General features: G+C 50.1%; 1 protein-coding gene across 1 annotated transcript in view; it reads right to left on the reverse strand.

The window, feature by feature from the left end:
* Positions 1-3,560: 3,560 nt before the first annotated feature.
* The window catches only part of LOC131699748 (syndecan-3-like), a 90,571-nt gene continuing 81,332 nt past the window's right edge, over positions 3,561-12,799 (reverse strand). Inside the window, exons 4-5 of the mRNA XM_058997731.1 lie at positions 10,560-10,803; positions 3,561-3,887 (exon numbers count right to left, since the gene is read on the reverse strand). Of these exons, the coding sequence (XP_058853714.1) occupies positions 3,721-3,887; positions 10,560-10,803 (411 nt within the window). The 3' untranslated portion in view covers positions 3,561-3,720. The remainder of the gene's footprint in view (positions 3,888-10,559; positions 10,804-12,799) is intronic.

Raw genomic sequence — 12,799 nt, forward strand, 5'->3', positions numbered from 1 at the left:
GAGAGAGAGAGAGAGAGAGAGAGAGAGAGAGAGAGAGAGAGAGAGCCATGCCTTCACTGGGAGCAGGGCTCTGAGACTGAGCGAGAGAGAGCCATGCCTTCACTGGGAGCAGGGCTCTGACAGAGAGAAAGCGCCATGCCTTCACTGGGAGCAGGACTCTGAGACAGAAAGAGAGAGCCATGCCTTCACTAGCAGCAGGGCTCTGAGACAGAGAGAGAGAGAGAGCCATGCCTTCACTGGGAGCAGGGCTCTGAGACAGAAAGAGAGAGCCATGCCTTCACTAGCAGCAGGGCTCTGAGACAGAGAGAGAGAGAGAGCCATGCCTTCACTGGGAGCAGGGCTCTGAGACAGAAAGAGAGAGCCATGCCTTCACTGGGAGCAGGGCTCTGAGACAGAGAGAGAGAGAGAGCCATGCCTTCACTGGGAGCAGGGCTCTGAGACTGAGCGAGAGAGAGCCCGTAAATAAACCGACACTCTGCTAAGGGTCCTATCATGTGTTCATGGGTGAAGCTCACACATGGCTTGCTGTTTCTCCCCAATGGAAAGAGGAAAATGATGCAGAAAAGATCCCTACTCTGGGCTTGTCAAGCCAATCCTCCAGCATGAATCCATCAGGACACGTCAGAGCTCGGAGGCTGTCTATCTCCCAGCATCCCTCAAGAGCAGGTCAGCTACTGCACAGGGAGAGTGCTTTACACAAGGAAAGGGGGGAGAGACACGTGTTGTAAACGGGTGGCAGAACATTACCTTGCATCTTCTGTAACCAGCACAGTAATTGATCTACTAGAATGCTGTTTTATATGCAGTGTCTATTCATTTAAGAACAGTCTGTCTATATGCACATTAAACACAAACCCTATTGCACACGACATTGGGGCAGAAGCACACGGCTGCAGCAGGTGAGATGAGGCTGTATGTAGCTCCAGCACTGCCTACAGCACCTCTGCTGGGATGGCCAGCGTGGAGGAGACTAGACATTCCCTGTGGCTGGCCTGGGTTCAGCACGGTTTCTGAAGCTGCGTTTCGACTGCCTGGTCAGGCTGTGCTCTGGTGTGTGCACCAGGGGTCTGTCTGTGGTCCAGAGTGGGGTAGCTTTGCATTTGGACATTTCTCAAGCACAGCGAGAAACGACAAACTGTGTGTGCCAGCTTAAGAGAGGGCTGCAGTTAAACTGTATTGCAATGGGTTTACCCGTGTATTAGTTATTCTTTATCTACAGTACACTGAGTCACGGAGGAGCTTGTGCAGCAGTTCATAAGAGAGGCACCAAAGCGCTGCCCCCAGCCACTCAGCTTCCAGCCACTCCCTGCAGATGGCGCTGTAGACATTGCAAAAGAAGCGCCTCCTATTGAGGTTAAAGAGAGTTACATGATAAAGGCAAATTAATAGTGTAGAAAAATGGAAAAAAAAGCAGTGCATCTAATGGAAAGATTAATACGCTCCCTGGGTGGGGTACTTGCAGGTGTGCATGTGAGCACTATATTCAGCATAAACTGCACAAGAGCTGGACAAAAAAACATTAACAACCTGCCATATGCAGCACACACTTCAGTGCTAGGGGCTGTTTCCTCATGCCACTTGTTCCTGGGCCATGTAGATGCATCCAAGACTTTGTTTCTGATGTTCCTTAAAAGTGACAACTATGATGAATTTGAGGAATGTGCTCCTCCAGAACAATTTAAACACCTGCCCCGTAGAATTAGTGCCGCCCTGGATGTCGATCTCCTTAATGACAGTGATATGGCAGGTGTTTTCATTTTTTGGACTACCCCCCCTTGTGCAGATATACTCTACAAACACAGAACACAGATCTTTCTACCCGTGAGACGTCACACACCACCACTGAAAACGCTGAACTGAAGTCTTTGATCCCATTGTCCCCACCAACACATCACAAGACACCTGGACACCACAGCTCAGTTATTGGGGACAGGGCTCCCAACCTCCCCCTGGCAGGTCAAGGCAGCCCCAGCACAGAGTCCAGAGAGACAGAGGGAACCCCATTGAGAGTGCAGATACTGCCCTGGTCCCTGGCTGAGCTCCAGGATATTATAAAGACGCTTCATTCATGATCCTGTAAGGGGGATGCATATCCCAGAGACGCCGATACTCGGGTTACTGGAATCTAGATCAAGTTTGTATCGTATTATTCACAAAACACTACCTATTAGGATGTGCAGCAGTTACTACATTTGTTCACCTGGTGGCAATGTGCGCAATACAATGATCAAAAAGCTCATTTAAAAAATGGTATAAAATAATGTTAAAGGGGACTAATTCTCAGCCATAGCATTCTGACTTCCTGTTTTGCGTGTAATATGCAAGATGTAAAATATTAAATTAGGAAAACGTATGTATTTAGAAAAGCTGTTGCCCTCTTGCTATGGCATGCTTAGAACAGCAATGCAGAGAACATGACTGCAGCAGTCACCCTCCCTCCTTAACCTCTATCACTGTACTGTGCATCACCCCTCCCTCCTTAACCTCTATCACTGTACTGTGCATCACCCCTCCCTCCTTAACCTCTATCACTGTACTGTGCATCACCCCTCCCTCCTTAACCTCTATCACTGTACTGTGCATCACCCCTCCCTCCTTAACCTCTATCACTGTACTGTGCATCACCCCTCCCTCCTTAACTTCTATCACTGTACTGTGCATCACCCCTCCCTCCTTAACCTCTATCACTGTACTGTGCATCACCCCTCCCTCCTTAACCTCTATCACTGTACTGTGCATCACCCCTCCCTCCTTAACCTCTATCACTGTACTGTGCATCACCCCTCCTCGTTAACCTCTATCACTGTACTGTGCATCACCCCTCCCTCCTTAACCTCTATCACTGTACTGTGCATCACCCCTCCCTCCTTAACCTCTATCACTGTACTGTGCTAATGATACAAGCTCGGCATGGCAATACATACATGGTGACATGGAAGAGCCGTGTACAGTGACCTGGAGGGTGTACGATGTGGAAGTGATACAGGGTGAATTGAACCAAAAGCTCCAAGATGCCACGTGCATCACTCAAAGTAGCTCTGGAACAATGAATCTGTTTGTTTGATTGATTGATTGATTGATTTCTTGTTGGAATAATCGCAAGCTAAAAAGCCGACCATTAAAAGTGTATTTATTGTACGGAGTGGTTCAAAAGTCACTTGACGAGTTCAATTGGGTGTGAGCCGCAAAGCAGTGAACCCTGCCCAGCACACAGTACAGGAAGATGATGCTGTGGTCAGCAACTTGAGCCATAGGGGGCGCTGTTCAGGACCCCATTGCTCTACAGCACATGCTCTCTCCCACCCAAGAATATCCATAGACCGGCCATCAAGTGATTTTTGAGCCATTTTAAGGCAGTCAATCAGAAACCCTGGCATGCATCGTACTGCGCTGTCTGCATCCTTACTGCACACCACGATTCTCACATACAACCTCTACACCCCCCTCCCTTCCCCTCCCTCCCACCGCCCCCCCCCCACACACCCACCCACCCCTCCCTCCCACCGCCCCCCACCCACCCACCCACCCCTCCCTCCCACCGCCCCCCACCCCCCCCCTCCACTCTCAATGGAACTGTGCTGGGAGACCCATCAAAACTGCGCAGGGACAGGTTTAAAAAGAGCTTTCTTTTCTTTACTTTATCTATTTATTTATACATTTTGTTTTATTTAGTTTTTTTTGTTTGTTTCACTTAAAGAAAGTTCACAGTCCTGCCGTCGGCTATGCGTAGAACTCCTCCTGTGTGTCTGGTTTCTGGTAGCTGACGGTGGCCTGCTTGGGCTCTTCCAGCGTGTAGCTGCCCTCGTCCTTCTTCTTCATCCGGTAGATGAGCAGCATGACCAGGAAGGCAGCGAAGAGAGCGCCCACCACTCCACCCACGATCACCGCTGGAGGGGAGAGAGAGAGGCTGAGACATGCATCTACATTACAAACAGGGGGGAGAGAGAGGCTGAGACATGCATCTACATTACAAACAGAGGGGAGAGAGAGAGGGGGGAGAGAGAGGCTGAGACATGCATCTGCATTACAAACAGAGGGGAGAGAGAGAGGGGGGGAGAGAGGCTGAGACATGCATCTGCATTACAAACAGAGGGGAGAGAGAGAGAGGCTGAGACATGCATCTACATTACAAACAGAGGGGAGAGAGAGGGGGGGAGAGAGAGAGGCTGAGACATGCATCTACATTACAAACAGAGGGGAGAGAGAGAGAGGCTGAGACATGCATCTACATTACAAACAGAGGGGAGAGAGAGGGGGGGGAGAGAGAGGCTGAGACATGCATCTACATTACAAACAGAGGGGAGAGAGAGAGGGGGGGAGAGAGAGGCTGAGACATGCATCTACATTACAAACAGAGGGGAGAGAGAGAGGGGAGAGAGAGAGAGGCTGAGACATGCATCTACATTACAAACAGAGGGGAGAGAGAGAGAGGCTGAGACATGCATCTACATTACAAACAGGGGAGAGAGAGAGGGGGGGAGAGAGAGGCTGAGACATGCATCTACATTACAAACAGAAGGGAGAGAGGGGGGGGAGAGAGGCTGAGACATGCATCTACATTACAAACAGGGGAGAGAGAGAGAGGCTGAGACATGCATCTACATTACAAACAGAGGGGAGAGAGAGAGGGGGGGAGAGAGAGGCTGAGACATGCATCTACATTACAAACAGAAGGGAGAGGGGGGGGGGAGAGAGGCTGAGACATGCATCTACATTACAAACGGGAGAGAGAGAGAGGCTGAGACATGCATCTACATTACAAACAGAGGGGAGAGAGAGAGGGGGGGAGAGAGGCTGAGACATGCATCTACATTACAAACAGGGGAGAGAGAGAGAGGCTGAGACATGCATCTACATTACAAACAGGGGAGAGAGAGAGAGGCTGAGACATGCATCTACATTACAAACAGAGGGGAGAGAGAGAGGGGGGGAGAGAGAGGCTGAGACATGCATCTGCATTACAAACAGAGGGGAGAGAGAGAGAGGCTGAGACATGCATCTACATTACAAACAGAGGGGAGAGAGAGGGGGGGAGAGAGGCTGAGACATGCATCTGCATTACAAACAGGGGAGAGAGAGAGAGGCTGAGACATGCATCTACATTACAAACAGAGGGGAGAGAGAGGGGGGGGAGAGAGAGGCTGAGACATGCATCTACATTACAAACAGAGGGGAGAGAGAGAGGGGGGGAGAGAGAGGCTGAGACATGCATCTGCATTACAAACAGAGGGGAGAGAGAGAGAGGCTGAGACATGCATCTACATTACAAACAGAAGGGAGAGAGAGAGAGGCTGAGACATGCATCTACATTACAAACAGAAGGGAGAGAGAGGGGGGGGAGAGAGGCTGAGACATGCATCTACATTACAAACAGAAGGGAGAGAGGGGGGGGAGAGAGAGGCTGAGACATGCATCTACATTACAAACAGAGGGGAGAGAGGGGGGGGAGAGAGAGGCTGAGACATGCATCTGCATTACAAACAGAGGGGAGAGAGAGAGGGGGGGAGAGAGAGGCTGAGACATGCATCTGCATTACAAACAGAGGGGAGAGAGAGAGAGGCTGAGACATGCATCTGCATTACAAACAGAAGGGAGAGAGGGGGGAGAGGCTGAGACATGCATCTACATTACAAACAGAGGGGAGAGAGAGAGAGGCTGAGACATGCATCTACATTACAAACAGAGGGGAGAGAGAGAGGCTGAGACATGCATCTACATTACAAACAGAGGGGAGAGAGAGAGGCTGAGACATGCATCTGCATTACAAACAGAGGGGAGAGAGAGAGGCTGAGACATGCATCTGCATTACAAACAGAGGGGAGGGAGAGAGAGGAGGGAGAGAGGGGGGAGAGAGGCTGAGACATGCATCTGCATTACAAACAGAGGGGAGAGAGGGGAAGAGAGGCTGAGACATGCATCTACATTACTAACAGAGGGGAGAGAGAAGGGGGGAGAGAGAGGCTGAGACACACATCTCTACATTACAAACAGGGGAGAGAGAGGGGAGAGAGGCTGAGACATGCATCTACATTACAAACAGAGGGGAGAGAGAGGGGAGAGAGGCTGAGACATGCATCTACATTACAAACAGAGGGGAGAGAGAGGCTGAGACACACATCTCTACATTACAAACAGAGGGGAGAGAGAGGGGAGAGAGGTTGAGACATGTATCTACATTACAAACAGAGGGGAGAGAGAGGCTGAGACACACATCTCTACATTACAAACAGAGGGGAGAGAGGGGGAGACACATCTCTACAGCTAGAGAGAGGGAGAGACACACATCTCTACATTAAAAGGGTAGAACTCCACATGACACAGTGCGCAATCAAAGCTAGAGCAGAGAGAGAGAGAAAGAGAGAAGGGAGAGATATGAAACACATCTTTAAATTACAGCTACAGGGGAGGGAGGAGGGTAGCCCTCTCCACCCCACTCCAAGATCACAGCTAGAGCACAGAGAGTGTATTGGATTGAGTGAAACAGAGAGAAATAAAAGGCACAACACAACTTCCACTGGGATCCTACACTAGCACTGTGGTACACAAACACCAACCCAGTCTAGCTAACAACTTCCACTGGGGACGAGCGGATGCCAACATCGAGACTGGAGTGAACCAGCACACTGGAGCGCCACCTAGCAAGGGCACAGAGGAGAGAGGCAGGGGGCAGGCAGGAGTGGAGACTCCCACTGCAGAGCCGGCACGTCTACACAGAGACACAATAACTCCACTAAATCTTACCTGATAGGTAATACCAGCGCCTCGCAGGGCTCCCGCTTTCCCTATACGATAGACACATGACCATAAACTTGTTCAAATGTTTATTTAATGAAGACAAATTGACCGAATTGCCCTTCTGTAATTTCAGTGGAAATCTACAGGTAATAAAGAAGTCAGATTGGCTGGGCCTACAACAGTTCACACTGCTCTGCAGTGGGAGTCTCAACACAAACAGCATGATGGTCATGCTGTATTTCCTCTCCCCTTCAATGAGTTAGCAGTAATAACAAATCTCAACGTGCTGAAAGAGAATAAAACCCATCCCCTCTGCCCGCTTGTGGAAGGGTGACGGGTGGGTTGTAACACAGGGGAGCACAGTCTAACCCTCACGATGTCTAGCTAGCTCTATCTGTCAGCCTGTCTGTCTGTTTACCTATCACCAGGAAATCTGCGAAGACAACGCCCACCAGGCTGCCTACAATCACCGCTGGAGGAGAGAAACAGGACAGGGGTGTGTCATTGAGGCCAGGAGGGAGGCTGAGACACACTAGGACAGTACTCCACACACACACACACACACACACACACACACACACACACACTCACTCACACTCACACACACACTCACACTCACACACACTGCATCCTGGGGTAAGCAAACATGCCGAATATTGGATGTTCGAAGAGTGTGTCTAATAATCTCACTCTATCCATTGAAATGTGATTCTCAATAAAACTAAAACGCAGGACTACAGCAGTAGAATGTGATCGGCACCTACAGTACGCAGTATATACACAGATATCCGTCACTCACTGCTACAGGCTGCAGCACTGCTTTTAATGAGAGTGCCAGATCTCTGAATGCATAAACTGTGCACTCTGCTGACATCTGTTCCCTGACATTGTGACACACATCTGCATGCTAGAGATAATGTACAGGAGTGTAGACTCCATATCTATCATGTGACCCAACCAGAGCAGCTGTGCCAGTGTATAGGGCAGTGTGTGTGTGTGATGCAGTGTAAAGGGCAGTGTGTGTGTGTCTGATGCAGTGTAAAGGGCAATGTGTGTGTGTGATGCAGTGTAGAAGGCAGTGTGTGTGTGTGTGATGCAGTGTAAAGGGCAATGTGTGTGTGTGATGCAGTGTAGAGGGCAGTGTGTGTGTGATGCAGTGTAAAGGGCAGTGTGTGTGTGTGATGCAGTGTAGAGGGCAGTGTGTGTGTGTGTGATGCAGTGTAGAGGGCAGTGTGTGTGTGATGCAGTGTAAAGGGCAGTGTGTGTGTGTGTGATGCAGTGTAAAGGGCAGTGTGTGTGTGTGTGTTGCAGTGTAAAGGGCAGTGTGTGTGTGTGATGCAGTGTAGAGGGCAGTGTGTGTCTGTGATGCAGTGTAAAGGGCAGTGTGTGTGTGTGATGCAGTGTAAAGGGCAATGTGTGTGTGTGTGATGCAGTGTAGAGGGCAGTGTGTGTGTGATGCAGTGTAAAGGGTAGTGTGTGTGTGTGTGATGCAGTGTAAAGGGCAGTGTGTGTGTGTGATGCAGTGTAAAGGGCAGTGTGTGTGTTTGTGATGCAGTGTAAAGGGCAGTGTGTGTGTGATGCAGTGTAAAGGGCAGTGTGTGTGTGTGTGTGTGTGTGTGATGCAGTGTAAAGGGCAGTGTGTGTGTGTGTGATGCAGTGTAAAGGGCAGTGTGTGTGTTTGTGATGCAGTGTAAAGGGCAGTGTGTGTGTGTGATGCAGTGTAAAGGGCAGTGTGTGTGTGTGTGATGCAGTGTAGAGGGCAGTGTGTGTGTGTGTGTGATGCAGTGTAGAGGGCAGTGTGTGTGTGATGCAGTGTAGAGGGCAGTGTGTGTGTGTGTGATGCAGTGTAAAGGGCAGTGTGTGTGTGTGTGATGCAGTGTAAAGGGCAGTGTGTGTGTGTGTGATGCAGTGTAAAGGGCAGTGTGTGTGTGTGATGCAGTGTAGAGGGCAGTGTGTGTCTGTGATGCAGTGTAAAGGGCAGTGTGTGTGTGTGATGCAGTGTAAAAGGCAATGTGTGTGTGTGTGATGCAGTGTAGAGGGCAGTGTGTGTGTGATGCAGTGTAAAGGGCAGTGTGTGTGTGTGTGTGTGTGATGCAGTGTAAAGGGCAGTGTGTGTGTGTGATGCAGTGTAAAGGGCAGTGTGTGTGTTTGTGATGCAGTGTAAAGGGCAGTGTGTGTGATGCAGTGTAAAGGGCAGTGTGTGTGTGTGTGTGTTATGCAGTGTAAATGGCAGTGTGTGTGTTTGTGATGCAGTGTAAAGGGCAGTGTGTGTGTGTGTGATGCAGTGTAAAGGGCAGTGTGTGTGTTTGTGATGCAGTGTAAAGGGCAGTGTGTGTGTGTGATGCAGTGTAAAGGGCAGTGTGTGTGTGTGATGCGGTGTAAAGGGCAGTGTGTGTGTGATGCAGTGTAAAGGGCAGTGTGTGTGTGTGTGATGCAGTGTAAAGGGCAGTGTGTGTGTGTGTGATGCAGTGTAAAGGGCAGTGTGTGTGTGTGATGCAGTGTAAAGGGCAGTGTGTGTGTGTGTGATGCAGTGTAAAGGGCAGTGTGTGTGTGTGTGATGCAGTGTAAAGGGCAGTGTGTGTGTGATGCAGTGTAGAGGGCAGTGTGTGTGTGTGTGATGCAGTGTAAAGGGCAGTGTGTGTGTGTGTGTGTGTGATGCAGTGTAAAGGGCAGTGTGTGTGTGTGATGCAGTGTAGAGGGCAGTGTGTGTGTGTGATGCAGTGTAGAGGGCAGTGTGTGTGTGATGCAGTGTAAAGGGCAGTGTGTGTGTGTGTGTGTGATGCAGTGTAAAGGGCAGTGTGTGTGTGTGTGATGCAGTGTAAAGGGCAGTGTGTGTGTGTGTTGCAGTGTAAAGGGCAGTGTGTGTGTGTGATGCAGTGTAAAGGGCAGTGTGTGTGTGTGATGCGGTGTAAAGGGCAGTGTGTGTGTGTGATGCAGTGTAAAGGGCAGTGTGTGTGTGTGTGATGCAGTGTAAAGGGCAGTGTGTGTGTGTGTGATGCAGTGTAAAGGGCAGTGTGTGTGTGTGTGATGCAGTGTAAAGGGCAGTGTGTGTGTGTGTGATGCAGTGTAAAGGGCAGTGTGTGTGTGTGTGATGCAGTGTAAAGGGCAGTGTGTGTGTGTGATGCAGTGTAGAGGGCAGTGTGTGTGTGTGTGATGCAGTGTAAAGGGCAGTGTGTGTGTGTGTGATGCAGTGTAAAGGGCAGTGTGTGTGTGTGTGATGCAGTGTAAAGGGCAGTGTGTGTGTGTGATGCAGTGTAAAGGGCAGTGTGTGTGTGTGATGCAGTGTAGAGGGCAGTGTGTGTGTGATGCAGTGTAAAGGGCAGTGTGTGTGTGTGTGATGCAGTGTAAAGGGCAGTGTGTGTGTGTGTGTGATGCAGTGCAGTGCAGAAAACATGACATACAGCTGCTGTTTGTTTTGTTATCTGGTACTTCTTCAAAGCTGCCATAAGAGGTTCATCAACACATGAACCAGGTCATGGGAAGCTGCTTCATATCCTCCTACACACAGACCAAGCACAAACCTGCGAAGAAAACAAACCATTCCCCATTCCCATTCCCTTCTGATCAATTCAAATTCCTTCAAAGGAATTCCTTTGGAACCGGAATTGAAAAAAGGGAATTGAGCCCCACCCTGAAAGCAAATCCAATTCAAATGTACACAGAGCTTTATGCTCTATAAGATGTAAGCTGTCACTGTTACTGCTGCTAGATGCGTTCACTCTGTTATTGAGCACATGTATCCGGGACACACTTAGGAATGAACTGTGAGGAACACATTATCACTTTACATTTGAATTCAACAGCACCTCTCCCCTAGCTCTCACCTATCAACACCTCCTTCCTCTCCAGGATGTTCCTCTGGGGAAGCTGAGCGGCGGAGCTGCCTGTGTCGATGGTGTTGCCGAGCAGGTCAGGCTCCGCCTTCTTGACCGTCGGCTTGGTGACGGCCCTCATGACCTTGTTGTTGTTAAGCTCCTCCTCCTCCCGGATCTCGAAGTCTCCGCTGGGCCCGGCCCCGCCCACATCGTTACTGACCGTCGTGTCCAACACCCCGCCCCAGTTCTCTGTCTGCACGTGTGAGAGAGAGAGAGAGAGAGAGAGTCAGAGTGCTGGACTACCAACACTGTGAGAGCGAACACTCTATATTACCAGGTAAATACCCAGGGGAATATAATAGCAATATAAATGCTCTTATGTAGGGGGGCGGTGTGTGTGTGGTTATGCATGAGAAAAGCAGATGGGCTTGTATGCAAAACTATTTCAGAAACGCACTGGGGAAGTGGTTAATGAACAGGTTAATTGCTAAATAAAACTGCTATATCTTCTATCTTCTATAAAAGACCCCCCCCCTCAGTTCTAGCCTCCCTGCACTGATGATAAAGACCCGCCCCCTCAGTTCTAGCCTCCCTGCACTGATGATAAAGACCCGCCCCCTCAGACCAGCCTCCCTGTACTGATGATAAAGACCCCCCCCCCTCAGTTCTAGCCTCCCTGCACTGATGATAAAGACCCGCCCCCTCAGACCAGCCTCCCTGCACTGATGATTAAGACCCGCCCCCTCAGACCAGCCTCCCTGCACTGATGATAAAGACCTGCCCCTCAGTTCTAGCCTCCCTGCACTGATGATTAAGACCCGCCCCCTCAGACCAGCCTCCCTGCACTGATGATAAAGACCCCCCCCTCAGTTCTAGCCTCCCTGCACTGATGGTAAAGACCCGCCCCCTCAGACCAGCCTCCCTGCACTGATGATTAAGACCCGCCCCCTCAGACCAGCCTCCCTGCACTGATGATAAAGACCCGCCCCTCAGTTCTAGCCTCCCTGTACTGATGATAAAGACCCCCCCCTCAGTTCTAGCCTCCCTGCACTGATGATTAAGACCTGCCCCCTCAGACCAGCCTCCCTGCACTGATGATAAAGACCCCCCCCTCAGTTCTAGCCTCCCTGCACTGATGATAAAGACCCCCCCCCTCAGTTCTAGCCTCCCTGCACTGATGATAAAGACCCCCCCCCTCAGTTCTAGCCTCCCTGCACTGATGATAAAGACCCGCCCCCTCAGTTCTAGCCTCCCTGCACTGATGATAAAGACCCGCCCCCTCAGACCAGCCTCCCTGCACTGATGATAAAGACCCCCCCCTCAGTTCTAGCCTCCCTGCACTGATGATTAAGACCCGCCCCCTCAGACCAGCCTCCCTGCACTGATGATAAAGACCCCCCCCCTCAGTTCTAGCCTCCCTGCACTGATGATAAAGACCCCCCCCTCAGTTCTAGCCTCCCTGCACTGATGATAAAGACCCCCCCCCCCTCAGTTCTAGCCTCCCTGCACTGATGATAAAGACCCCCCCCCTCAGTTCTAGCCTCCCTGCACTGATGATTAAGACCCGCCCCCTCAGACCAGCCTCCCTGCACTGATGATAAAGACCTGCCCCCTCAGTTCTAGCCTCCCTGCACTGATGATAAAGACCCCCCCCTCAATTCTAGCCTCCCTGCACTGATGATAAAGACCCGCCCCCTCAGTCCAGCCTCCCTGCACTGGTGATAAAGATCCGCCCCCTCAGGCAATGTAGGTAAAGCTGCCAGCGGTTCTTGTCCTGTCAGCAATCCATCCTGCCAGCCCTGAAGCTGCCTCTCCATTTCACCTCCTACTACACAGCTAATCTCTCCCCACGAAGCTATCCAACTGTCTTCAAATTCCATCAAAGTCTTTATTCGGGCACTTTCTCTCTCCTGCAATGTCTTTCTAACCGGAAGGAGGAATGACTGCAACGTTTGCACGCATGGTCGCTTTCCCAGAAAGAAGCTCTCAGACCGAGCTGCTGCATTCTGACACAGATAAGGTGAAGGTCAAAGGAAGCCTTAAGCACAACAAAAAAGGAGCACTTTAGACAAATAGAGCTGTCTTCTTTCACAGATAAACAGGCAGCTTGAAATGATGCAGGTGGCGAGAGTAGTTGCCTAAATATATAATATATACAAATAAGTATATATTCAACATTCAAATTCAATATAAAAAAAAGATATACATATAGATATAGATATATAAATATATAAATATATATATATATG

This window comes from Acipenser ruthenus, chromosome 23 (genome assembly GCF_902713425.1).
Source record: "Acipenser ruthenus chromosome 23, fAciRut3.2 maternal haplotype, whole genome shotgun sequence".
Classification (NCBI taxonomy): domain Eukaryota; kingdom Metazoa; phylum Chordata; class Actinopteri; order Acipenseriformes; family Acipenseridae; genus Acipenser; species Acipenser ruthenus.